The following is a 27073-nucleotide window of genomic DNA, read 5'->3' as shown; positions in this document are numbered from 1 at the left end:
GCCTAGCCAGTCTCCAGATCTCAACCCCATAGAAAATCTTTGGAGGGAGTTGAAAGTCCGTGTGGCCCAGCAACAGCCCCAAAACATCACTGATCTAGAGGAGATCATGGAGGAACGGCCCAAAATACCAGCAACAGTGTGTGAAGACTTACAGAAAACACTTGACCTCTGTCTTGCCAACAAAGAGTATATAACAAAGTATTGAGATGAACTTTTGTTATTGACCAAATACTTATTTTCCACTATAATTTGCAATGTGATTTTCTGGATTTTTTTTTTTTTTTTTTTTTTTTTTTTCCTTCCTTCATTTTATCTCTCATAGTTGAGATATACCTGTGATTGAAAATTACAGGCCTTTCTCATCTTTTTAAGTGGGAGAACTTTTGGTGACTGACTAAATACTTTCTGGCCCCACGTTAGGTCTGTCTTTTAGCAAAGTCTCCACAGATAAATCCTGTGAGTGGGGATGGTGTAGCACATTTTGAAATATCTTTGAGATTCATTGGAGATGCAGTTTTCAATTTGATTTATGCAAAAGACTGTCACATGAACCTTCTTGCGATATGCCCTTGTGGTCTGAAGTGATATTCCTACATAGTGGCTTAAGATTGAAGTTTAGAGGGGAAGAAAAAGAGAACATCCTCACAACAATGGGTCAGGAAACTCTTTTTAAAAAAAAAAAAAAAAAAAAAAAAAAAATTCAGTTTCAGCTCAAACAAATCTGATGCAGCAGAAATAATGGGCTTCAATGCTGCATACTACTACTACTGTCATGTAGCAGATGCTTAATCCAAAGCAATTTACATCTGAGTGGACAAACACACCATTTTGCCCGGGGAGCAATTAGGGTTAAGGGCCTTGCTCAGGGTCCAAGGTGGTTCATCTCGGTTGCCATTCCTCCAGACCCAAGCCCACCTCTGTAGCCACTAGACTACCACTCTTTATTTGCCATTGTCCAACAGACTGCAGTATAAAGGTGCACTACTACTATACTTCCTCTCTCCAGATGGGAATTTAGGGATCCCACAAAAAAAAATTTCTTTTACATTACATTATTCCTTAAAGGGGACCTATTATGGCATCTAATACCTAAACAGGCCTTGGATGTCTTAAAAACAAGCTTTTGATTGTTTTTGCTAAATAAATTAGAAATTCAGCCTCTGAGCCATGTCTTTATCTTCCCATTCTCTAACCTCATTATCTATGTGGGATTCTGAGTGGGCGGGGCTATGATAATGAGGCTCTGTGCTGATTGGCTGCCTGAATGACGCGATACACCGCTACGAAAAAATGGCGGAAGCTCCGGCCGGCGGAGTTAGTTGTGGGCGTGGTTTCACGCATCGGAGGCCAACCGATGTAAATCGCATTTTGGTTACGTAACGACAGGAGCAGAATCTGAACAGCTCGTAGATCCACATCACACTGGACGGCTCATCCGGGCGGCTGTACAGACACTGCAGAATTTGGTTGCTTTCCTCCTTCTCTGAGTTGGCAGGCTGAGGGGAGACCACTTTATATATGTTAAAGCAAGAAAAAACCTGTTTTTCATAATGGGTCCCCTTTAATGTCACTGGTCAGCGACTGGTTCATTCAGCTGGCAGTGAATAAAACATGGCTCTGAATGAACACCATTGACATGTGTTCAAGATTGTACCCGCTTGTTCCTGGGAGACACAACAACGCTAGACTCAGTTTATCCACCTGGGTTTAGCAGGTGGAGGTTCTTTCTGATGCCAAGCATGAAAACAGGGGTTTACTGAGTACTACAAGTAGAGTGACAAAAAACTTGATACAGGCTGTCCAGCAAGTCTCAGCTTCTCCAACCAAGTTTTTCTCCCCCCATGTTGTTTTTAGTGTGCTTATTACTTAACTTGGGATCTTGGCTAGGCGTTCTACGCTGTCTCTCACCATCACCGTAATAGACTGATTTAATCTTTTGTCAATAATTTTCAGCCATCCTCTGTCCTGCTCAATGCCTTTCTGGATTGCCAATTCACATAGTGTCATTATGGCCACGTTAATTCTGTTTTCACTTCTCAATGTGTTACACGTCACAGCAGGGAAGAATAAAGGTGCTTTAGGGGCAGAAGAAACTGTGTTGCATTGTTATAAGTGTTTAGCTTTATTTAAAACGTTCATCATTTGAAATGGATGAATGGAGTATATCAATTATGAGTTTGCATTTGTGGTGTGACTCTGGTTCTGGTGATATCACCAATGATGCTGAAATTGGTGACCTTGGTGACGTCTGACTTCTTCTATACTTGCATCCACAAGATTGACATTTGAGTGAAATGTATTCTCTCTCTTTTGAGGTTGGATGGATTTTCACAAACTGAGATTCACACATTTATGTCAACAGATGAGTTTGGTTATTACATGCATGATCCCTTAAAGTTGTAACACCATCATCATCGTTGGATTGAAACATTTGTTTAAATCTTAGGTGCATTACTAGATATTTGCAGAATTAATGAACAAACTCCATCAGCTGTGCTTTATATGTAATTAGTAAAATATAATTTTCTTAAGCGTGTTATCTGCTGTGCTGGAATTGTCTTAGAATGAAGCAGATGCTTATTATTCCGCGAGTCTCTAAGTAGAGGTTGCAGTAAAGCCTTAAAGTCAACAATTTGTATAACATTGTATAGCAGAGTGATCAGAATCAAACAACAAATTAGAAGTTAAATACATTAATGATCCACCCCACAAAAGGTAATCATAACTGTGTTGAGATATCATGCATCATGTTTGATTGATGGATGGGTTCAGCATCATCTGAGCTTCCACAACATTTCACCTTTTTGAAAGGTAAATGATAACAGTTCCCAACGAACGACAAGGCAAGTTACTGATTTCTCATTAAGTTGTAAGGGCACACATGCATTTATTTGGAAATCACACTTCCAGGTTTTAAAACACTGTAGACAGACATGTGTTTTTGTCTTCATCTGCTTGGAGTGGCTATTTGATTATAAAAATATGTCTGCCTTCCATGCATTTGTAATTTTTTTTTTTCCCTCCAACATCATTGATCATCTCTAACATGTAAAATCATGCATTAAATTCTTGGTTGACGGTACCGCACCACCTCTCAGATTGTTGTAATCTGATCGTTCCTGTACTGCAAACTGAAACACGGTGTTGAAACACAATATTCAAAACATGATCGCCCAGTTGGAGCCTTGCAGGGGATTATTCATAATCAGGTGAAGGTATCTGGAGGCGAGGTAACACCTCTCAGCAGCTCTGCCAAACTGAAAGTGTCAACTGAGACCGTCACTCACACTGTCACGGTTAACTGGACCCTGTTAAAGATGTTCTCAAATATTCATCAGCCTGTAAAAAGGGTTGAAACACTGAATCTCAGTTTCATTAATCAAGATAATGAATAGGGATGTCTCCGGTTAGTCAGGATGATTAAAAAAAACTGAATTGTTGAATATTTTGTTGAAGGTCTGGCTGGAGGAAAAGCCATATCAGCGTGGCCATGTGTATAGGATGTGTTGTTTTGGGTTCCAGATGGTCTCCATAAAAATTCATGGCGTTCCATTTGCTGATGAGATGATTTATCAGTCACTCAGGTAACTGAGTGACCTTGTCGTACCAAGAGCATTGATAAATTAGGGGAAGACAGTGTGTGTCAATTGGGGCTTAAAGAAAAAAACACAATTTCAAGGGTTTGTCATCCAGTTACTTACATTAAATCAAATCAAATAGTTTTTTATTAGATAAATGTCCTCACGTGAACATTTCATATACAAATGTTCTAAGTTGTACGAAGGTCTAAGAGACAAAGTGTAGTATATAACATTTTGCCTGGGGGTAATGTGTGTAGAGAGATGGGGAAAAAAAACAAAGAGAGAAAATACTCCTTTTGTTCACATACCTTGATATGGGAAGTCATAACTTAATGTGGAACCATTTTCAAAAAATGCTCTTCTCAGTCAGTTAGGAGGGAAAAAGGTTTCCCTTAAAGTTGTTTTTTTGCTTTTCATATCAGTACCATGAATAGAATAGAAATAGAATAGAAAGCCTTTATTATCATTATAATGGTGCAATGAGATTAGGCAGCAGCTCCATAAAAGTGCACACATGTAAAGACTATGTAAACAGCAAAATAAGAAGCAGGAAACATAAATATATATACACTATGAAAATGAATGAGAGAATAATGCACATGAATGAGTGAAAGAATATTGCACATAAATGGGTAAAGAATGAAGACTTCATTATCTACTTACTTTAACAGATTAGCTTAAAATGCATTAAATGTGCTTTGTATAATTTAGGCCCCATTGATTATCTTCTTGAGGAAATAAGATGGGAATGTTGGGGGCAACGAGGCAAAACATTTTCCAACACTAATTGAGTCCTTACTTAATTAGCACAGACATCCAGCATAATGAATAGCTTAGTATGCAGAAATATTCATAGAGACAACGAGAAAAATCAGAAATCACATTTCTGATGTTCTTTTCAATTCAAAATACCTTAAAATAAATAAAATACTTTATTAATTATTTTATTTCATTTACTCTTTCAACCTTTTTGATGTTCAAAAATTCACAGTGAGGGTGTTTTTTTGTTTTGTTTTTTTTTTACTGCAGCTCATTTGATTAGGTGATTTTTTTTTTATTATATTTTTTTGTTGTATTCTGGTTTTAAAACATACAAGAGCACTTTCTTTCAGGTCAGGATGCTGACACATGCGCAATTTCTTATATACGTAATACATCTTCTAAGTATCAGCTTACGAATTGGAGTCTTGAGATGGATTATTTTATGACTCTGACTTGATTTTTGCACTTTTGAAAACGAGCAGCTGTTGTCGTCATGCTAAATGGGCAAATTCTCACATCCAATCAAAAGGGCTTATTCTGCAAATGTGTGAATTTGATTTATTACTGATTTGGAATGTTGTTTAAGTAAAAATCCTTAAATCACCCGACTTGAGATTACATATACCGCCTGTACATCAACACTGGTCTTTTTATTTGACTTTTCATTATTTATATTAAAATACAGCTTTTTATATTCAGTTTTTGCCTGCTGTAACTCACCTCTGCTGCGTCAGGTGTAGGTTTTCCCAGATTACTATGTTGTTTAGTAGTCACTGATCTCCTGTCTGACTGTAGGCATCTGGCTGATGGAAAATACCTGCCCTGTACTGTAGATGTCAGGAGATCAGTGGCAGCAAGAGGCTCCCCGAGAGTGCTGGTTTCATCTTCTGAAATTTGACATGAACATGTTACTGGATTATGTATATTCTTAAGTGTCTCACTCTGATCTTTTATTTGGTTTCAGGGAGGAGAGCATTGCTACTACCATGGTCAAGTAAGGGGTCTGCCGGGTTCATGGGCTGCTTTGTCTACCTGCGATGGTCTGCAGTGAGTCAAATATTTAAATGAACAATTGTCATTTCACAAGAAATTTGAATTGGTTCAGGAGCCTGAAATTTGTGTTTTTTAAGGCTTGAGAGTTTGCCAAAACTCCCATGTTTGGTTTTAGCCTGTTGGTAGCTAAAGTTTGTACCTAATGTACTTTAGATTGCTGTGTACATTTTTTTTTCCAATGTTAATTTTTTTTAATTTTTTTTTTAGGGGGATGTTTTCTGATGGAAACTTTTCCTATGGAATTAAACCTGTTGGCAGCAGTGACGTGAGTGGGCATTTCATTACCTCATATTGGGGATTTTTTATGGGGAGTACGCTATTTTCTTGGCACTAAAACAAAACGGTATGATATAATTATCTTAGATATTTAGACAAATATTTTCTTCACAAAGTAGTGGTGTCTGCTTCCTCTCTCAACGTCCACACTGGACAGGTTCTCTCTTTTGTATCTAAAGGGGAAATATTTTCCCTCACAGACAGACCACAAAAAACTGACCAAAATGAGAAAAAAACTTTTTTGTGCGGCAGATTTTTTTATTTTTATTTTTAAAATATGTAACAGAGGGACAAAGGGGAATTTTGAATGGAGGAGGCTGAGTTTTTTTTTCCTTTTAAGGACCACACTAATGGAACAGCTCAATTTCATAGAGTGAATGAATGGATCAATAGCCTCTCGGCTTGTCATAAACTTCCTCCCGTCTAGCGCTCTGCTTTGTTCTCAACCTCAGATGGATTATTTTCATAAAGTATTTATCCCTAGCTAAGTGTGCCTCCATGTCCAGTAGTGTTACCGCCATTATATTAGCCATGTGATTGATTAATTATGCATCAGAGCACTTCCTTCCCGCTGTGCTGTCTCTACCTCAGAGAACAATGCTTTCTTCACACTGCAAAGTTAAAGATCACACTTGTATACCACTTTTCATACAGCATTCATTTATATGGCATTGACATATTCAATTTCTATGTGGTTCAAATGTTGGTGTTTTTTTATTTTTAATATGATTTTATTGTTGAACCATGAGAAGAGGGGTGATTTGCCATTTTGTAGGGTGTCTACATTTAGTGTTAATGAATCGGAATGAAAAAAGATTTCCTCCTAACTTGAATCCTCTTTTGCTGCTATGTGATCATGGCTTTTTTTTCCTCCCTTAACTTAATCTTTCTATTGTCAGAATGGGACAACATAACAACTCAAATTCTTCATAGCTTGGCTTCCTCAGTGCAATAAAACCTTTTAAGTTTAGTGAGCACGAATAGAAGCACTACAAAGTCGTAAAAGCTTTACTGTTCCAACTTTTTGGGAGGAATGTGTTGTTACTTCTACTACTACTACTACTACTACTACTGTCATTTAGCAGACGCTTTTATCCAAAGCGACTTACATCTGAGAGAACACACCATGGAGCAATTAGGGTTACATCCAATTAAAAAAAAGTGTATTGAATTTTCTGTATTGTCTAAAAGTTTTCTGATTTTTGTATTATATTTATGATAAGTTACTGTAGATTGAAACTTAAAATATTGGTGCTTGCATTAGTTGCATTAAGGTGCACCTCTAGTGCGACGGAGTGGTGTTGCAAGATGCGCACATTCATTAGTACAGACAGCAGATGTGGTTGGAAGTGCTTTTGCTACAGCAAGGCTTTAGTTGTAAGATATCAAACATCCCACAATGTAAATACCTAAGTGGGCCTTAATGGGTTCTCTTTCTTTCTGTTTTTGTCCTCCCTCTCATCTCTCTGGAGCAGATAGACCACATTGTTTATCGAATGCCTGGCATTGACCTCTTCCCACTCCCCTGTACAGGTAGGAACCCCATCAGACCCTCTTTCTGAACTTTAGACTTGAAATCATCCTTAGTAAAATTTCTGCTTATACAAAATACCTTTCACATTGGATAATTATCCTGAGTGATGCACATTTTGTTGCACAATTCCACTATTGTGCAATTCTTACTGTTGTTACGACAAATGAAACTTCATTCATTCATTCAGTTTGATACTTAAACTCATCAGCTTTGTCCTGCATCTTGTGTGGAGGTATTTATTCCTTGTCCTTGACATTGAGCTAAAATAATCAAATGTTCCAAGAGGCAAGTCTGTGTTTAGTTGCACCTTTGCTCTGATCTTGTCTCATACTTCAAGTGTGTTGTCCTTAAGTTGTCCGTCTGTCCTCCTTGCCCTTGGTGAATGTATCATTTGGCTGCTTATCTTCACAGTTTCTCTGTTGCTTACAATCCTCCATCTCCACTGATTCATCCCCCCCTTCCTCTAACTTCCTGCCGCCGTACCCTGACTCTCCCTTGTACTGCTGTTTCCTCCAGTGCCTGCATGATATTGATCTTTCCTCGGTTCAGCAGACTAAAATACACAGTTGCATCCATTCCTGGATTGATGACTATACACTTCTCTGTCTGACTCTCGTGTGTGTGGCTGGTGCAGGTTGCTCCCTGAGCAGAACAGCGTCTGAGCGGCAGACAGATGGCGGCGAAGGAGACGACAAGGAGAAGGATGGAGATGAAGGCTCTAAAGAAAAGAAACCTATTTTTGCAAAAGGCCTGAGACGCTCCAAGAGACAAGTCAGTCTAAGAAATAAAAAACAAACTTCATGCATACTACCAGCTGATTAAAAAACTTTCACCTACTTGGAAACGTCAGCGATGAGATATACAAAGACAAGATTGTGAAATACAGTATTATGCTGTAGCTTAAAATGGTAAAAAAAAAAAAAGAAAATGGTTGACAGGAAATGTAGCTCATGTCTGGGGATGATTTTTAAGATCTGATTTAAAACCAAAAAAGAAGTTGCAAACGCACTAAAAATGTGAATTTTGTTTTGATAGATGTGGTTTCCACCTGGTAGGGTTGTAATAAATCGTCTGGTTTCCTAGGTCCCTTTCCTAAGTTCTTCAGAAAACTGTTGTTACTGAAAAGACAGGATATTCTGCAGCACCCTTTCATTACTTGGAGGGCAAGTGACTGAACCTGACCATTTGAGAAGTAAAGGGACAAGAGGATTGATTTGTCCTGGGTGTCTGTTTCTATCATCTTTGGGCCCTACTGGGGTCTTTCCTCCTTATCCACAGCCGTACTCAAGCAGTCCCTAAACTCCTCTTGATGGTGTGGTGCAGGGCTTGGCCATGCACGTGCAACTGTTTAAGGAGTGGATGTAGCGATGAAAACCCTGGTAGCCAAAGCTTCATTGTTGAAAATTGTTGCTCTCCAGCTTCGCTGTGCCACATCCACTTTCAGTTTGGTATATTTCAGGCTCCTCCTTTTACTGGCCTCATCCGTGTCATCTCTCCATGACACTGTCAGTTCTATAAGTAGAGAGTGACATGGACCAAAGTACCAGAGCTGCTGGTCTTGGGATGTAAGTGAATATTTAATGTCAGCCAACATTTTCCAGTCACATGCTCCTTTCATTCCTCCAGGATCATTCCTGGTCAGTGATGTAGGTTTTTGTTGTCCCACTTACCCTTCTTGGATTAATAATGTTGGAATGATTTTGTTTTGAAGCACAAACACAGCAAAGAGCCCCTCCTAAAAACTATATACAGTGCCTTGCAAAACTATTTAGCCCCCTTGAACTTTGTGACCTTTTGCCACATTTCAGGCTTCAAACATAAAGATATAAAACTGTAATTTTTTTGTGAAGAATCAACAACGAGTGGGACACAATCATGAAGTGGAACGAAATGTATTGGATATTTCAAACTTTTTTAACAAATAAAAAACTGAAAAATTGGGTGTGCAAAATTATTCAGCCCCCTTAAGTTAATACTTTGTAGCGCCACCTTTTGCTGCGATTACAGCTGTAAGTCGCTTGGGGTTTGTCGCTATCAGTTTTGCACATCGAGAGACTGACATTTTTGCCCATTCCTCCTTGCAAAACAGCTGGAGCTCAGTGAGGTTGGATGGAGAGCGTTTGTGAACAGCAGTTTTCAGTTCTTTCCACAAATTCTCGATTTGATTCAGGTCTGGACTTTGACTTGGACATTCTAACACCTGGATATGTTTTTGTGAACCATTCCATTGTAGATTTTGCTTTATGTTTTGGATCATTGTCTTGTTGGAAGACAAATCTCTGTCCCAGTCTCAGGTCTTTTGCAGCCTCCATCAGGTTTTCTTCCAGAATGGTCCTGTATTTGGCTCCATCCATCTTCCCATCAATTTTAAACATCTTCCCTGTCCCTGCTGAAGAAAAGCAGGCCCGAACCATGATGCTGCCACCACCATGTTTGACAGTGGGGATGGTGTTTTGAGGGGGATGAGCTGTGTTGCTTTTACGCCAAACATAACGTCTTGCATTGTTGCCAAAAAGTTTGATTTTGGTCTCATCTGACCAGAGCACCTTCTTCCACATGTTTGGTGTGTCTCCCAGGTGGCTTGTGGCAAACTTTAAACAACACTTTATATGGATATCTTTAAGAAATGGCTTTCTTCTTGCCACTCTTCCATAAAGGCCAGAATTGTGCAGTATACGACTGATTGTTGTCGTATGGACAGAGTCTCCCACCTCAGCTGTAGGTGACCCCTGACCTCTGACCTCTGCGGTTCATCCAGAGTGATCATGACCTCTGCAGTTCATCCAGAGTGATCATGACCTCTGACCTCTGCAGTTCATCCAGAGTGATCATGGGCCTCTTGGCTGCATCTCTGATCAGTCTTCTCCTTGTATGAGCTGAAAGTGTAGAGGGACGACCAGGTCTTGGTAGATTTGCAGTGGTCTGATACTCCTTCCATTTCAATATTATCGCTTGCACAGTGCTCCTTGGGATGTTTAAAGCTTGGGAAATCTTTTTGTATCCAAACAGTATCTGGGACCTGCCTGGTGTGTTCCTTGTTCTTCATGATGCTCTCTGCGCTTTAAACGGACCTCTGAGACGATCACAGTGCAGGTGCATTTATACAGAGACGTGTTTACACACTGGTGTATTCCATTTATCATCATTAGTCATTTAGGTCAACACTGGATCATTCAGAGATCCTCACTAAACTTCTGGACAGAGTTTACTGCACTGAAAGTAAAGGGGGTGAATAATTTTGCACGCCCACTTTTTCAGTTTTTTATTTGTTAAAAAAGTTTGAAATATCCAATACATTTCGTTCCACTTCATGATTGTGCCCCACTTGTTGTTGATTCTTCACAAAAAATTGCAGTTTTATATCTTTGTTTGAAGCCTAAAATGTGGCAAAAGGTCACAAAGTTCAAGGGGGCCAAATACTTTCACAAGGCACTGTATCAAATGTAAGCATATCAGCTGAGGCACTACCCTCTGGTTTCTACTAAAGCTTCCAGTTTTATGTTTGGGTCCGTGTCTTCTTGGGTCCCTGAAGCCAGACATTAACTTGGCACCCCAAGATTGTGGTGCAAACACATGCCCTCTTCAGATCTGAGGGCTTTGAACAATGATTATTTGTAGTGTCCAGTGTTTCCATGGAAAATATTTAATGGAAAGTTTTCAAAGACTTTAGGAGTATTTTCATTTATTTTTAGGCTCTGAAAGCAATCAGACAGATGAACTGTAATTTATCTCTTCAGATGCAAAGCAATATTCTGCTTCATGAATTAATGACTGATGTCCTTTGAGATGGCGGTGCCCTCTCAAGGACTAAGACTAAAGTTTCACTGGCATCAGCATCTGTTCTTGTTCATGCAGTGTGAGTAATGCTTTCACCTGCTGCGTTGTCTTCATGTGTGTCTGTCCTGTGTGAAGGTTATTTTGTCAACGGGCTCAAATATTTGGCTGTGGTTTTCTTTTCCCCCTGCAGGCGAGGCGAGGACAGCGCACCGTCCAGACTGAAACCAAGTACATCGAGCTGATGGTTGTCAACGACTATAAGCTGGTGGGTGTGAATGTGACTGTTTTACCGTGTCTATGTAACAGTAGCACAGAGGAAATAAGAAACATGTGTAACAGATGTGGCAGTCAGTGTTCATGCATCTTTGTAATCGGCACTGTGAAATTATGAAAAACTTTGTTCTTTTAGTTTGTGCAGTTCCGTCGCTCAACCACTAAGACGAAGGTTTTTGCCAAATCGGTGGTGAATATGGCTGATTTGGTGAGAAAGTTTTATATTTTAAACTAGTTATTCACTATAATCATATTTCTAACACTTGGTTTTATCTTTTTAAATTTTGTTTTACTTTTAATATGTTTGGGAAAAAATATCACAAGTGAATACATACGGTACACTGTTTTCTTTAACCTTTGAACGGTTGCATAAATGTCAGTTCTATGTAATCAAAAAGCAACTGAACATACCAATGGTTTAAGAGATACTTTTATGGAAAGATTAAATCAAAGCTTTATTAATAGATGTTTAAATTTTAAGTGAGATTAGAAAAAAAGCTTCCTTTTTTCCCAGCTAACTCCATGTTGTCAGATTGGAGGGAGTTCAGTGACAATATGAAGCTCCAGTCACAAAGCTTGAAGCCCTGTGAGCATTTTTAGTCATTTATTTAATGACCTTTCTCGTGTGTGCACGATGCAGCTGATAGGATATAATTATCATACAAAACAGCTAAATGAAGTTGAGAAAGCTTGGCTGACTCGGGACAAACTGTTTCCATGGAAATGGGCTGCTTTCATCCCTCTCTCACTCATCATGAAATAATTCCTGCTTATCCTTCCATAAGATGTTTATTTTCTTTTTTTCTCAGTTTGTGTTGCTTTTTTTTCCTGTTCTGTTAAGACTCCGCAAAATTCTTCTCCAAATGTAAATTAATCACTTTTACTGCTATTGATATCATGCTGCAATAGAGTTGGCAGCAGATGTTCACCTGCTGCATATTTTTCTTTTACATTACCCCTTTTTGATTATTCAGATCTACAAGGAGCAGCTCAACACTCGCATTGTCCTGGTGGCCATGGAAACCTGGTCATCTGAAAACAAGATCGCCGTTGGTGACGATGCCTTGCTCACTTTACGGGACTTCATGAAGTACAGGAAGGAGAGCATCAAGGAACGCTGCGATGCCGTGCACCTTTTCTCGTGGGTTAATTCTTCTTTTGTTTGGGATTGTTGATATTTTAGTTTTTCTTCTTGCTTTCTTGTTGTTGTTCTTGGTTAACCGTCTCCCTGTCATTGCAACAGTGGCAGGACGTTCATGGGCAACCGCAGTGAGGCAGCTTATATTGGCGGTATATGCTCACGGACACGGGGAGGAGGCATCAACGAGGTCACACTTTTACTGTGCAGATTAGAGACACTTATGGCTTTATGACTTCATAAAATCATGTTTCAAGTCATCAGAGGTTATTATACGTTTTCCCTGTAGCTGTTTGTAAATGAATGTCTGTGTGACCCTTCAGTTTGGCAGTGTCGGTCCAATGGCCATCACGCTGTGTCAGAGCCTCGGGCAGAATATCGGCATGCTGAGAAACAGGGACCAAACGGCTGCAGGTAAAACTTAACACATGACCAGCCTCAGCTTTCAAAAGAGACTGATACAGATTCAGAGCCAAGTAGGCAGGTGTTCTTCAGGAATAACTTACTTCTAGTAGCATGTCTGAAAATAACAAGACACCAGTTGCTTTTAAACACCAGTAAAACTTAAACAGCTGTTCTTGGATTATATTTAATTAATTACTCTTTTGCTTCTCCTTCGGTTTGTGACATTTCAACAGTTAAAGATGATTTTATTTTATTTCATGGCTTGTTGTGGCCAGATAAATAGAGTGTGTGTGTGTGTGTGTGTGTGTCCAGGAAGCTGCAGATGTCCAGACCCGTGGCTTGGCTGTATCATGGAGGATACAGGGTATGGATGTATTTTAAGAATAAATAAAATCAATTGAATTCATCCTGATTTTTAGAAGAGTATTTACTGAAAAATATGTCTGTTGGATTTTTTTTAATTTTTCTTTCATGATTTCAGTACTTGATTTTTGGACTTGCATGCATTAAGCACAACTCTCAATTTTACCAAAGTAGTGGAAGTGATTTGATGTTTTTCTGCAACAATCAGCTACCACTTGCCCAGGAAGTTCTCCCGCTGCAGTATCGATGAGTATCTGCGTTTCCTCCAGCAGGGAGGAGGCAGCTGCCTCTTCAACAAGCCCACAAAGGTGGGATGATTGATTGTTGGGAACATTTACCATGCTTGCATATGGACCGAAAATTAAACTGGCATTGATTGTTACTGAAGACTTCTGTGATATTCTTTAATTTATTTTCACTTGGTGTTTTCTTTTTTTTCCTCTTTAGCTGTTGGACCCCTCAGAGTGTGGTAATGGATATGTGGAGCTGGGAGAAGACTGTGACTGTGGATCACTAGTGGTGAGTGGACTGAAGTTCACTTACCGATGCAGTGAAAACAATCTCATGAACCTAGATGGAAAAGTTGAGATTAAATATTTGATGTGTGGATCAATTACTAACTCTCACAGACAAAATCGTGCAGTAGGGCATGATATTTCAGAGCCATTTTCTCATACCATAACAGTTTATTATGAATTTCATTGCAGGAAGTTTAGTTTTTTTATTAGATATATTAGAATTGATTTTACAAATACTGATGTTTTCTTAGCCAACATAACAATACCAATTTAGGAGCCTTAAAGGGAAAAACTCAAGCTAAAGTAATTTTTGAGAGTTCAGTATTTCAGTGCTGAGAACAAAACAAAACAATCTATTCTTGTCCTGCAAACACTCTCTGGTCTTCAGGAATGTGCTCAGAGAGGAGCCAACTGCTGTAAGAAGTGTACTCTCACCCACAATGCAATGTGCAGCAACGGGCTCTGCTGCAGGGACTGCAAGGTGAGTTCTTTTCTCTCATCACAACACTGAACACAACACACTTATTGATGTCACTGATGAAGAGATTGAGTTATTGAGCTTCAAATGCAGCTGAGTTACAGATTTATCTGCATCAGTGCTTACTGATTTGCTGCTTCATTCAACATTCAGATTGTTATCAGATTAACTGTTTCACTGAAGTTGTAGTTTTCAAATCTAATTTTGGCCAGGTCCTAGTTACTCAGACAAGTATCAGTTTTCATGTTCTTTAATGTTTCCTATGTGTAGAATTCAAGGTTATTCAGTCTTGTCTTACAGTTAACAGGTGGTTTCACCAGTTATCTAGTTTGTTGCTCTTCATCAGGTTCATGATCGACCCTCTCTTTGTTCTTTCTGCTTTTTTTTTTGTGTCATTGTCATCCTGTGTGGTTGTTCCAGTATGAGCTCAGAGGGGTGTCGTGCCGTGAAGCTGTGAATGACTGTGACATTCCAGAGACCTGCGCAGGAGACTCCAGCCAGGTGAAACAAGAGATGCCTCCTCTGTTTGTTTATGAAGCTGCTTTGAAAGTTTTAAAACCCAAAGTCTTAAGTAACTATTTTTCTTCTTTTTTTTTTTTACTCTCCCTCTTAAAAGTGTCCACATAATGTCCACAAACTGGACGGATACACCTGTGATGGAGGCCAGGGCCGTTGCTATGAAGGGCGCTGTAAGACCAGGGATGGCCAGTGCCGGGCTCTGTGGGGCTACAGTAGGTTTGGCTTGGATGTTTGATGCTGCACTGCCCTCTCATGGTTGAGCATGGCAGTGCAGGTCTTTGATCACCTTAACTCGTTATTACTATTCAGATATTTTCAGTCCAGTCTGATTATAAATTAGTTTGACTGATGAGTGAACACTATATTAAAGAGTGTGCAACAAATTAATGACCATATTCTATCACTCTGTGATCGAAGCTGTCCTGACATTTGCCATTATCTCCTGGTTTGGTAGCCTCTCACTAGGAGATAAAGAGGCTGGAACATATTGTTAAAGTTGCCAGCAAAATTATTGGTGTTGCCCTCCCTGACTTGCCTACTGTCTTTGGCAGGAGGGTGACATCCAAGGCTCAGGACATCCTACAGTGTCCTGACCATCCTCTCCATGCCCAGTTTGAACTCTGGCAGGAGATTCAGATTGCCCAGGACCAAATCAAACAGACTGAAAAATTATTTTATAACTCACGCCATCAACCAACTTAATTTAAAACTCAATAAATGAACAGCTGTGAACTCCACTCCCCACTCTCCACACTACATCCTCAGTCAACCCCCCAGGGTATTTGTGTGTACTTTGTGGGCTGTGTCCTAGCTGTGTGAATGTGCTCTGTGTTTTTATGCCTTTTATGTTCTATGTTACTTGGTTTTATCCCCCCCTGTAAAGCGAATTTCCCCTCTGGGGGACAATAAAATGAAATTGAATTGAATATTCTCTCCCCTCAGACTCAGCTGACAGATTTTGCTATGAAAAGCTGAACTCTGAGGGTACGGAGAAGGGGAACTGTGGTCCAGACCCCAGTGGCCAGGGATGGATTCAGTGCAACAAACAGTGAGGGGGTTCATTAAAAACGTGTGGTTGACACAACAACGGAGGTTTGTAAGATTTTCATTGTTGGATCTTCTAATGTTTTGCAGGGATGTTCTATGTGGGTTGCTCCTTTGCACCAATCTTACTGCCCAGCCAAGGTTTGGTGAACTGCAGGGGAGGCTCACAAGTCTGACTGTCCACCATCAGAACAGATACATGGACTGCAGGTTTGGCAGCTTTTCTCTAACTCAAAATCCTGCCAAAGCAAACTGGGATTCAGTGGTAGGATTAGATGTCTTTGGGAAACAAAGGGACAGAAATTTTGTTACATCTGACCTGCAGGGGGGGTCATGCAGTGCTGGATGACGGATTGGATCTGGGCTACGTAGAGGACGGGGCACCATGTGGGCCAAACATGATGTGTTTGGAGCGACGCTGCCTCCCCGTGACCACCTTCAATCTCAGCTCCTGCCCGGGCTCTTCATTCTCCCGTATCTGCTCCCATCATGGAGTGAGTCTATGTCCAGCTGTTGTCCCATCTCCAGATTGGATCCTGCATTTTTATGTTGAACAGCTTTTGGGTTTGAAATAGATAGCAACAATTGATTTGTGCTTAATTGTGTTGGCTCTGTTGCATCCTGCAGACTTGCAGCAACGAGGTGAAGTGTATCTGCGATCCAGACTACACCGGGAAGGACTGCAGTGTGTTCGACCCAATTCCCACCTCCATCTCACCAGAGGGTCCAGAGAAGTACAAAGGTCATCTCACAAACTAGTTTGATCCCTTTTATAAGCCTCAGTACAATATAAAGAGAAATAAGCGCCTTGAGTGCTCTCTGGACTAGAAGGGTGCTATATAAGCATTGTTGTCGTAATGCCATATACAAGAGCCGTTTTTAGTGTCTGTAGCATTTTTTTCATTATATACATAACCTACATTTCCACGAACCTTGGAATTACAAATTAAAAAAATGACTGATAGAAACTGATCATTTTTGCACAAACTTACCGTACACATAAAAAAGGTTTTTACGAGGTGTATTTCCCTGAAATTTAAAAATATTTTTCAAAACGTGCAACCGAAACGAAACACCTTTTTGCATCTACGGGTAGCATGTTGTACCAAAAAGACAATTCTGCTCTTCTGTAGGAACTGGCTCCATCAGACGTGATGTAGCAAGTACAATCAGAATGACTTGAGACTTCCACTGCTCCTCTGTTAAATCAAGAGAAATTATCTCCCAGAAATCCGTCAGACATGGCCAGCTCCACATTCACTTCATCCTGGCGCATGAGTCAACATCTGTTTCAAGTAAAAATGATAGCGGCTACAGTAGAAATGAACCAATATGGCATCATTTAAAGAGGTTCTAAACATTGCATATTATTGGAAGGATTTTTCATTAAAGGACAAATAGTTTGTTGTGAAATATAACTAAACAAGTTATTTTGCAGTTGAGTTTCTTGACAATCTGGGAAAACTGTCAGGATTTCAATGCAACATTTCAGTTTTCTCAAAATGTGGTTTGTAGATTTATTTCATTTGACCTGAAGAAATCTAGGTGTATTGAAAGAAGGTTTTAAATAATGTTGTGCATAAGAAATCAGTTCTGTTGTTCCCTTCATCTCCTCCAAGTTGCTGACGTGCTGATTCCTACAGTGAATAATGTCTACTAGTGCAAAGATTTCAAAAACGGACAATGGGGAAGAAAACAAACAAAAAAAACAGCAAAGCAAACATTTAGCTATTTTGCATCATTGGGAGTTCATAATATTAACATAAAAACACTTTTTGAATCTTTCTACTTCTTGTTTAGGGGATGTTTTTTACCAAAGACTTTTAGCAAAGACTTTTAGTTGTGAACTTTTTTTTAGACTAACTTATATTATTTTTCTCAAGGTTTCTTGAGCAGGCCTTGCAAAACAGTCCATGGGTTTCTGAGCTTGTCATAGCAACAGCTTGACGTGTGGCTGAAGGAGTGTTTCAAATGATATCTTCTCAAGGAAGCCTCCTCTTAAGGAAGCCTCTATTATCCTCACCTGTTTTACAGACGGACTGATGTTTAGTTCCAGCCTCTGCTGTTTAATTGAATCCAAACTTCCTCTAACAGGGAAACACTCCCTGTGCAACAACAGGCCTTCAGGATAGACCCCTGTGATTAACAGCTGGACAGGTTTTTTTTTAATGCACACTTTTCTTCAATACCACCTAAAAGTTCCGTTTTGAATGTATTCATCAACAGAAGATCGTTTAAAATACATTGTTGTTTTCTTTGTGATCAGCATTTGTATTCCCCAAAAAACACAAATATATAGCGAGCAGCTGGAAACTTCTTTGTGGTAAAGACACAGAAGCTTTTTTTCACCACTCTGTGAGGGTCAAATGTGTGTTGTTTCTGTTTTTTTTTTTGTTTGTTTCGATGCACCATCAATGCAGATATTTTGCAGTTAAACCGTGACTTTGATTTACCTTTTTAGCAGTTTTACAATAAGTTCAAGCTGGCTTGAAAACTATAATTTATATAATATATAATTTTCATTCATTGGCCTGTCAACAAGGCGAGCCAAAGTGTTAATAGAGTGATGTCATTTTGGTAAGAGTTACGAGAGCTCCGACCTCTTGCCCGAGCTTCTGCCTGATGCTCATTTTGTTTTCCTTTTTTTTTTAAAGTTCACGGACAAAAGAACCAATTATAAAATGTTGAAAAAAAATATCTTATTGTACTCACAACTGTTTCCTTTAACAGGTTTTTATCCCATTCTTGCATGCCGCTATAAAATATATATCATAGTTCATAACATGCCGCTCCAAAGAACATTCTTTTGTATGAGTTTTACATTCAAAATTAAAAAAAAATATATATGAAAAAGGAAATGAGGCAAAGGGATTCTTGTTCTTGCGCTTCCTCATGCTTTTTGTTTTTAAATGCAGTTTTTTTCCTCTCATTGCCCAACTCCTTCACTCCCACAGGTCCCAGTGGCACCAATATCATAATAGGTTCGGTTGCTGGTGCAATTCTAGTGGGGGCCATAATCCTGGGAGGGACTGGCTGGGGTTTTAAGTAAGAGCTCTGGCATGCCTGTGTGCATGTGCATGCTTGTGTGCACATAATTTCCTCCCAGCGTGCATGCAGCTGCTGCTGAATGCTCCTCAGTGTTTGTCCTGTTAGATGGCAAAGCTTTTTCAAATTCCTCTTTTTTTGGAATGGGGGGTTCTGTGTTTGCATTTAGCTTCACTCACTTTCATTTACTGTTCTGCCTCATACCAGCTTTGCATGCATCTAAAGTAACAAGGCTTTCATATTTTAACTGTGGTGGATAGCAAATGTAAAAAAAGAGATTCAGTTGTGGCATAGTCTGTGTGTCAGTAATGAAAGACATTTCAAATGTAAGCTTTGCTTTCAGGGTTGTGTGGAAACAGTATGTTTTCATGTCTTGAAACTGCAATCTTACCGTGTGTCTTTTGTCTCCTTTATCTTGTTCCTGCATCGCTACAACCCAGAAACATCCGTAAAGGAAGGTACGATGCCGCCTTTGAGTGTTGATCCCAGCACTGCGACATCATTAGTGTGGAATCACTGCTGTGTCGACCTAATGCCATCTATTTTATACACCCCTATCCATCACCTTCTCTTGAAAAAAAACGTTTAATGAGCGCTTGCATTGGGGTAGTGCTATAGTATGAAACGATAACTTATACTTCAGCATTTGTAAGTAGATTGCAAACTTCAAAGGCCCCATATTTACAAAACATTTTGTAATATCACTCATCTTTTTATGCCGTCAAGTTGCATTTGAAGTGGCTTTGGCATCGTGCTGGGTAGATGCTGATTTGTTTCTGAGGGAGTATTGCTGAACCTACACGTCTGGCTGTCCTGCCATATTCTGCGTTTGATTGATGTCATGGGTGGAATGAGTGTCATGGGTGAAGCCTGGAGGTTGAAGAAGCCTAACCAGGTGTTTTAAAGAGCCAGAGTAAAAATGGCTCAAAAAGGGTGTCTGCAACCCACAAAACTATAGGTGTTTTTGAGTTATGAGCCACATCAAACTTAATTGCAGAACTGGTTCAGGAAAGCACACTGTGAGACCTTTCTTTTTCATGTAGGAAAACTGTCTGAATGAACTTATATGTGCAACAGCTCAACCAGTTTCAAGAAACATGATGGTTTGATTGATTGATTGAATTGTTTATTTGAATGGTTTATTTTTGTTTGATTCATTTTTATTTGTACTGCATGCGGCCTCACCAGTTTGGCTTTTATTTTTATCATAAACTGCAGTGTTTGATTTTTGCATTGATAAATTATCTAAATTCAGTAATAAAAGGCAAGCAGAGTGCTCTAATTTTTTTCTTTCTGTTCTTTTAGAGTTTTGTTTTCTAGTTGAGGTTATGCATCATCCAAATAAACTGACTTATATTGTGTATAATTAATAAAAAAACTTAATTCTAGTAAAACGTGCATCTGGAAATGTTTAGCATTATACTTATCTTTTAATACTTAAAAAAAACAAAAAAAAAAAGGTTTTGATGAGAAGCAATGATTCAGTCTTCTCCAGGTGTTTTCAGTTCAAATTCTAAAAAGTCTTGTTTGACTTTGCTCTCCCTCTTTTTTCATCCATCCACCTTTTCCTCTGTATCCCTCCCATTCCTCTTCTGTTTCCAGATCTTCTGGAGTTTGAGTCGTATCTCTGCTTTCCTGTCTTGCTCGCATTGTGTGCAGTCCTCTCCGAGGAGACAGAGCAAAGACGTCTTCCACGGACGAGCTGTCATACCTTCTCTGTTTTCTGCTTCCTTTTCTGCCTTTTTCAGTCCTCTTTCGGTATTTTTCTCCCTTTTGGATAGTAAGTACATCCAAACACCCGCAGAAGCCCTGAAGATGCACATGGTCAGATTCTACTGGAGACGGATGTCAATCATTCTGTTTTTGACATCATTTTTTCCTGGACATGCACACAGAGACTTTTCAGATTGTACTTTACAGTCTTCTGGTGTATGGACTGTTATCAAACTTGACCTTTAAGGGGGTTCATGAACCTTTCTCAGTGTGGACTTTAGTTCATGAATCTTTGTTGGACCTCATGGGGAACAAAAACGTCTCCAACCATCACTAATGTAACTTCAGCTGCAATAGAAGTACACAAGTATCACTAAATACTGAATCTGGGCTTTCTTCTGTATAGATTGAGCCCATTTATTAGACCTTTACATTCCACAATAATGGCCATAAATTCTCCTCTCATGCCTGTCTTTATCAGACAGCAGCCCGTCGGTAGTAAACGACACTCCTGATGCATGACTCTATAGTAGGAGCTTGCAAGGAAGCTTATGTCTGTGCTGATGACATACGAGTGCTTTACTGCAGCCATGTCAGATGGACAGCTGCAAATGTACGCACTGAATGTTTTACCCCGCTGTATACTAACTAATTCATATCCAAACTATATGCATACAATTATGCTGAACATGGGTGCTGTAGTAAATAGTGTACCGCCTCATTTAGAAAGCAGTGACTCACTGCCACTCTGAATGAAAGCACAAGTCTGGAACGAGACTCCTCTACGAGTGGAGATGTAATCAGTGAGAGAGAATGCAAAACAACGGATAAAATGTGGGTTGTCTGTTTCATACGTGCCACCGGAAATATTCACATTTAGGGGATAAACGTTAGAAGTAACAGAGATTTCTAAGACAGTATTTAACTCAAGTCCACAGGTATGATGTTTGTTACTTACTTTTTAGGCCGCCCACGCAAGAGCGTTGCAGCTACAGCGACAGTGGGGGTTTCTGATGCTCTTCTTCTGATTTCACAATTAAACAATCAAACATATCTCTTCCCATGAGGAACACAAGAAAGCCGGGTGCTTTGAAATCACAATTTGATTAGCTGATGCTTGCATCCACACCTGAAAAGTTTAGCTTTTTTCAACTTGTGATGGGGGGAACAACTCTAACGCAGTGGACCCACAATTCAGTTCTGCAGTGTTTGACATCACCCCGTTCAAAGTCAACGCATTATGTGTGAGTGGGATGTTACTGTACAACTACACACTTAAGCTGAGGAAAACAAAGAAATAGCAAAAAAATGTAGTATGCGCTAATCTTTAAATGCGTTCATATTATTTAATCAGGTGTGAACAGGTAAAGATTGGCAATAAATATGTATTTTAAAAGATAACTTCTGAAATATGATTACAGTGTGAAAAATAACAAATATCAGAAGTTATCACCTTTCAGAAAATAAATAGTCCATTTCTGCAACTTTTATGTGCATCACTTTCTCCATTTATTCCATTTGAGTGCGTTTAATCGGATTCAGAGGATGATAATCCAGTAGATGTGAAGTCTTTTACCAATAACGATGAGAGGACAGGACAATAGCACAGACGTCACAAGAAACTATCCAAGTTACACTGCCAGTTAACCTTCAGTAGCATTAAAGGAATATGTTGACATTTTAATTTGAAGGGTATCATACAGAGCACTCTTTAAAATGTTGGCGTGTTAAATGAAGTGCAATGAACACACATTTGCTTGCTCAGAATTTCAGTGCAGAGTAAATTTAAAATGTCAGCATATCCCTTTGACCACGTATTTAAAATAAACTGAATTAAAACAAAAAACAGTCAAAGAACAGACTCGGCTGAAAGCTCAGGTCACACTGTGTTTACTGCCACTGTTTGTCCTCACGTGTTGTATATGGACTAAATAAAAGATATCGTTCACTGACTTTCAGTGAAAATACTAATGTAACTCTATATTAAAACTTATCTGAATACCAGTGACTGTGTGGTGCATTTGTCGCGTTTCTTTTGGTGTAAAATGCCCATAAAGTTAAGAAAATATTGATCAAGTCCTTGTTTAAACCAATGTCACTTATACATATTTAATTACTTTAAGTATTTGTAGTGAGAATTAAGGGCTTCAACCCAATTTGTAGTAGAGTCGTAGCCTCTACAACTCTACAACTGTTACTTTGTTCCTTTGAGATGTTCCTTTGTGTTCTTCTTTTATCAATCATTTTTAAAGGTACAGTGAGCAATTTCTGGATGACATCACATCTGTTGATAGGTGAACAAAACAACAACAAAATACAGAGTGCTACCTTCTCCCTTCCCCTGCATCCAGATCTCCCTGAGAAAACAAGCCCTCATCTGTCCCAGCTCAGACCGGTTGTTATTGGCTGGAGCAGCGTTTGTCATGGTTCGGCTGGCACTCTGTTTTTTTTTTTCTAGATTAGAGTCAGCAGATTGCTATATTTCCCTGAAATTATGTCTACATGTTCATATTCAAAATTCTACCCACATCCATCGTATTTAATACTCTCACAAGCTGTTTATAATCACTTAACAGTTAAAACCCCTTGATGACAGAAACGTAACTTTAACAGCAACCCCACTGATTGGTTGGAATACTTCTGTTTCTTCTTTAGACTGTGTAGTAATGCCACTTCCGACCACAGTGGGATGTATGGATCTGCTATGTTGAAAAAAATTGAATAAACGATCAACAATATGGTGCAAATGAAGGGGGATTGTTCACTATGTCTAGTAATACCACTTTTTTTTCCTTTATCATTTGTTTCCTTGTGTCAGAAGCCGGTCATGAACTTTCTTGAAAGATGCCCTCAGAAGTAGTTGTTTTTTAAAAAGACCTGGCAGAGTTACTTACAGTTTTTCACAATTGTTTAAACACATTTATTGGAACATCAGACACAATGTGCACAACCTGAAACGCTAAACCAATCCTGCTGAACTCCAAGCACATTTAGGCCCAATCCCAATTCAACTTCACTCGCCCTTCTTTTCTCCACTCGCCCTTCTTTTCTTCCCTAACCCCTAAAAAAGAAGGGGGAGATTTTAGGGCACTTGAGATCTAGGGCACTTGTCCCAGGTGCCTGTCCCATTTCTCCTACTCCCCCTCGTTTTCATCCCTACCCTGATCAGGAAGCTGAGAGCCAAAAGCTGTTTTAAAGGAGCTTGAGGCCGGATTGTGGCAGGATTTATGAAAAAAATCCGTATACATTTTAAGTTTTCTAGTAATAATGTCAGATGAAGCGTTCCAAACCCAAAAGAATGAGCCCTCTAGTGAATCTCTCCTTTGCCTTGAACAGGCTGTGTGCTGCAAAATGTGCTGCAATTCGGTCCCGAATTTCCCGCGCTGGGCTGCGGATGTGACGTCACATGACGCTGCATGCACGTTCTCCCCGTTCTCCCGTGCCGGCTTCACTGTTGGCTGCAGTACCCCCAACGGCCGTCGCGGTGAAGGGTGGCGCTAGAGAGTCTCATTTCTTAAAAGGAGCCTCAAGCTCCTTTTAATTTCCGCTGTAGCGCTGTTAATATGCCACTTTATTAAGTTTTAATATTTTTTCAGGCTTAAAAGTAACCGTTAAGATCCCCAACCTGGGCTCAGTTTATCCAAATAACGCCTGTTAAGAAATTTGACTCGATGTTTTCGGAGATGAGAAGAGCCGCCGCCCCCGGGGAGCAGCAGCAGCTCACAGCCCGAGAACAGACGTGATCGCCGGGTCAAGCTGCTCCGGCGTAGGTTACATAACCTACGCCGTAGACTCGCCGATTTGACTCGGCGAGTCAAATCGACGCAGAGCCTACGGCGTAGGTTACGTAGCATTCTGGGAAATTTTCATAGCCCCTCGCTCGCGAAGTCAGCATGTGAAAACCCTCGATTTGAAGGGGCTATTCTCAGCCCCTCGCCCTCGTTATGCCCCCTCCCCCTAGGTGAAAAGAGGAATTGGGACACCACTACCCTCACGGGAACGCGCAAAAGTTAGGGGAAGTGAAGAAAACGAGGGCGAGGGGGACAATTGGGACGCAGCCATACTGCTCTAGACTCAATTTCCCATTCCATACCACACATTTCTCACAACACTACACACAATTCCCAATATCCTACACAGTCTTCCTGAATTCCCTCTCTTGCTGTTCACACAGAACACACAGTCAATCACATTTATAAACTCCAAAGGCTGTTGTGCAATATGCAATCAGCAATTTGCCATAAAAGGGTCACAGGTGAGCTCCTGGTTTGTTTGGAGAACAATGGATGGTGGCAATATTGAGAGAGGTGAGCAGCAAGTCAGAGGAGTGAGAGTAAGAGGAGGAGGACAAGGAGGAAGAGGACAAGGAGGAGGAGGAGTAGGAAGAGGATGAGGAGTGAGAGTAAGAGGAGGAGGAAAAGGACAAGGAGGACGAGGGAGAAGAACCATCATCTCTGATGAGATTAGCGCCACTGTCATTGACCATGTGGTCAACCATGGTTTGGCCATGAGGGAGGCTGGCATGAGGGTCCAACCAAACCTGAGTCGCTTCTCAGTTGCCTCAATAATCCGGACATTCAGGAATGAGCATAGGTAAGTACTGCATATTAATACAGTATTCAATGAGTGTTGCAAGGACCTTGCTGTATTTCTATCTCCTTGTATCTTTTGCAGAACTGAAAGATTACCACATGGTGGTGGGAGAGGAAGACTGTTCACCGATGAGCAGGAGACTGCAATAGTCAACATGGTGCTGGCCAACAACGTAATAACTCTGACAGATCCACGACGCAATAATCGCAGACCAACAACTGTTCCAAAATATAGCAACTGTGAGTCTATCCACATTGGACCGGGTTCTGCAGCGCAAATCCATCAGAGTCAAACAAGTTAACCTGGTTCCTTTTTGAACGGAACACTGACAGAATCAAGGAGATTCGCTATGACTATATGCAAGTTAAGTCCTATGCATTCCACAACTCTGTCCTATCAGCACTGACACATTACTGTACTATATTATAGTAATCCAATGTTGTCCTTTCTTACCATAATAGCCTATACTCTATTGACCACTCTTGGTGTATACTGTAATTGTCATGTTGTCTGTTTCAGAGATTTTTTGACCTAGATTCAGCAGCAGACGTGCCCAAATTCATATTCATTGTTGAAGCGGGGTTCAACCTTGTAAAAATAATGCACTGAGGGAGGAATATCATCGGCCAGCGTGCCATCACAGAGGTCCCTGGCCAACGTGGAGGCAACATAACAATGCGTGCTGCGGCTGCTGCCATCAATCACCACGGCGTCCTCCATCACCATGCCACCCTTGGCCCCTACAACACTGCACTTCTTCTAGCATTCCTGGACCAGCTCTACAATATCATTGTCCAGCCAGACCAGATGGAGGACACAGAGGGGGTCAGGTTTGTTGTTATCTGGGACAATGTCAGTTTCCACCGGGCTGCTCTGGTCCATGAGTGGTTCAGGGTCCATCCTGAAGTTGATGTCCTATATCTCCCTCCATACTCTCCCTTCCTCAACCCAATTGAGGAGTTTTTCTCTGCCTGGAGATGGAAGGTATATGAGAGAAATCCTCAGACACGGATCCCACTGATGCAGGCCATGGAGGACGCATGTGGCGATGTCACTGCTGAGGCCTGTCAAGGCTTCATGCGGCGTTGTAGGAGATTGTTCCCCCGCTGCTCGGCCAGGGAGAACATCGCCTGCGACGTGGATGAGGTCCTGTGGCCAGCCAGGGATGAAAGGCAGGATACAGCCTAATACTTTTGTTCTGTTTCTATTTTCTGTCAAGTTTTCATCCACAGCTTGCTGTGATGTCCAGTGGACTGCACATTTTGAGTCCAAATAAAATATTATTTGTTGTTACAGTAAAGAACTGTTTTCTTTTTGAGTAGCCTATACATAAGAATACTATATGGTGATATACAACAGCTGAGGGTGTAACACTGAACATACAAATGCATGATTCTACTGAGACATTCAGTAGAATCCATTCTGCACATCAGTGCAGGGTGCTTAGAAATGTCTACTCAAATGATGTAAGTGTTTGGCATTTGAGAAGGAAATACCATTTAGTGAAGAGTTAACACTGTTTTGAGGGTAGAGTGTGCTTTTGCAAGAGAAGTGTAGGATTTTGCGTTTTGTGTGTGAGTTTTGTAATTTGTGTTTAGCATTTTGAGAAAGTGAGGTAGTCTATCAGGAAATGTGTTTAAACAATTGTGAAAAACTGTAAACCTGTCTTATAAACATGCCCTAGTAAGGTACATCTGCAGCACCTAACTTTAAATAAGACACACAACTGAATTGTCAAATATATACTTTTATTTAAAATGCAGTTACACTGACACACGTATTATTTTACACATTCACATGGTCTATTTTTTTATGTTTTTTTTCCCAGCTTTTCTGCTTTGGTGGCAGCTGTGCAGCTTTCAGTTCGTCATAACTACGAACTGCCCTTTTTACTTAAAGTACACATACAGTACAAAGTTAAAAGCACCTGCAGGGACCCTATCCACACTAGCACTTAAGTGGACTAAAATGAGTCTGTCAGAGGATTAAAATAGCTATTTA

General features: G+C 40.1%; 1 protein-coding gene across 3 annotated transcripts in view; it reads left to right on the top strand.

Moving 5' to 3' along the window:
• The window catches only part of adam11 (ADAM metallopeptidase domain 11), a 32776-nt gene extending 10299 nt beyond the window's left edge, over positions 1 to 22477 (top strand). The window contains exons 5-26 of one of the 3 annotated variants that reach the window (XM_061708379.1): positions 5308 to 5390; positions 5604 to 5661; positions 7148 to 7205; positions 7841 to 7977; positions 11174 to 11248; positions 11393 to 11464; positions 12231 to 12397; positions 12500 to 12584; positions 12718 to 12808; positions 13112 to 13163; positions 13371 to 13470; positions 13610 to 13681; positions 14069 to 14161; positions 14579 to 14659; positions 14775 to 14889; positions 15620 to 15725; positions 15812 to 15931; positions 16047 to 16215; positions 16349 to 16463; positions 18676 to 18766; positions 19207 to 19224; positions 20369 to 20530. In XM_061708379.1, coding sequence (XP_061564363.1) covers positions 5308 to 5390; positions 5604 to 5661; positions 7148 to 7205; positions 7841 to 7977; positions 11174 to 11248; positions 11393 to 11464; positions 12231 to 12397; positions 12500 to 12584; positions 12718 to 12808; positions 13112 to 13163; positions 13371 to 13470; positions 13610 to 13681; positions 14069 to 14161; positions 14579 to 14659; positions 14775 to 14889; positions 15620 to 15725; positions 15812 to 15931; positions 16047 to 16215; positions 16349 to 16463; positions 18676 to 18766; positions 19207 to 19224; positions 20369 to 20384 — 1974 coding nt within the window. In that variant the 3' untranslated portion in view covers positions 20385 to 20530. Of the gene's footprint in view, positions 1 to 5307; positions 5391 to 5603; positions 5662 to 7147; positions 7206 to 7840; positions 7978 to 11173; positions 11249 to 11392; positions 11465 to 12230; positions 12398 to 12499; positions 12585 to 12717; positions 12809 to 13111; positions 13164 to 13370; positions 13471 to 13609; positions 13682 to 14068; positions 14162 to 14578; positions 14660 to 14774; positions 14890 to 15619; positions 15726 to 15811; positions 15932 to 16046; positions 16216 to 16348; positions 16464 to 18675; positions 18767 to 19206; positions 19346 to 20368 lie in introns of those variants that run through there. The other 2 variants (XM_061708377.1, XM_061708378.1) reach the window with 2 other exon arrangements.
• The last annotated feature ends 4596 nt before the right edge of the window (positions 22478 to 27073 follow it).

This window comes from Cololabis saira, chromosome 19 (genome assembly GCF_033807715.1).
Source record: "Cololabis saira isolate AMF1-May2022 chromosome 19, fColSai1.1, whole genome shotgun sequence".
In the NCBI taxonomy this organism is placed as follows: Eukaryota; Metazoa; Chordata; class Actinopteri; order Beloniformes; family Belonidae; genus Cololabis; species Cololabis saira.
The sequence above is the reverse complement of the archived record's forward strand: the minus strand, read 5'-3'. Positions and strand labels throughout refer to the sequence as shown.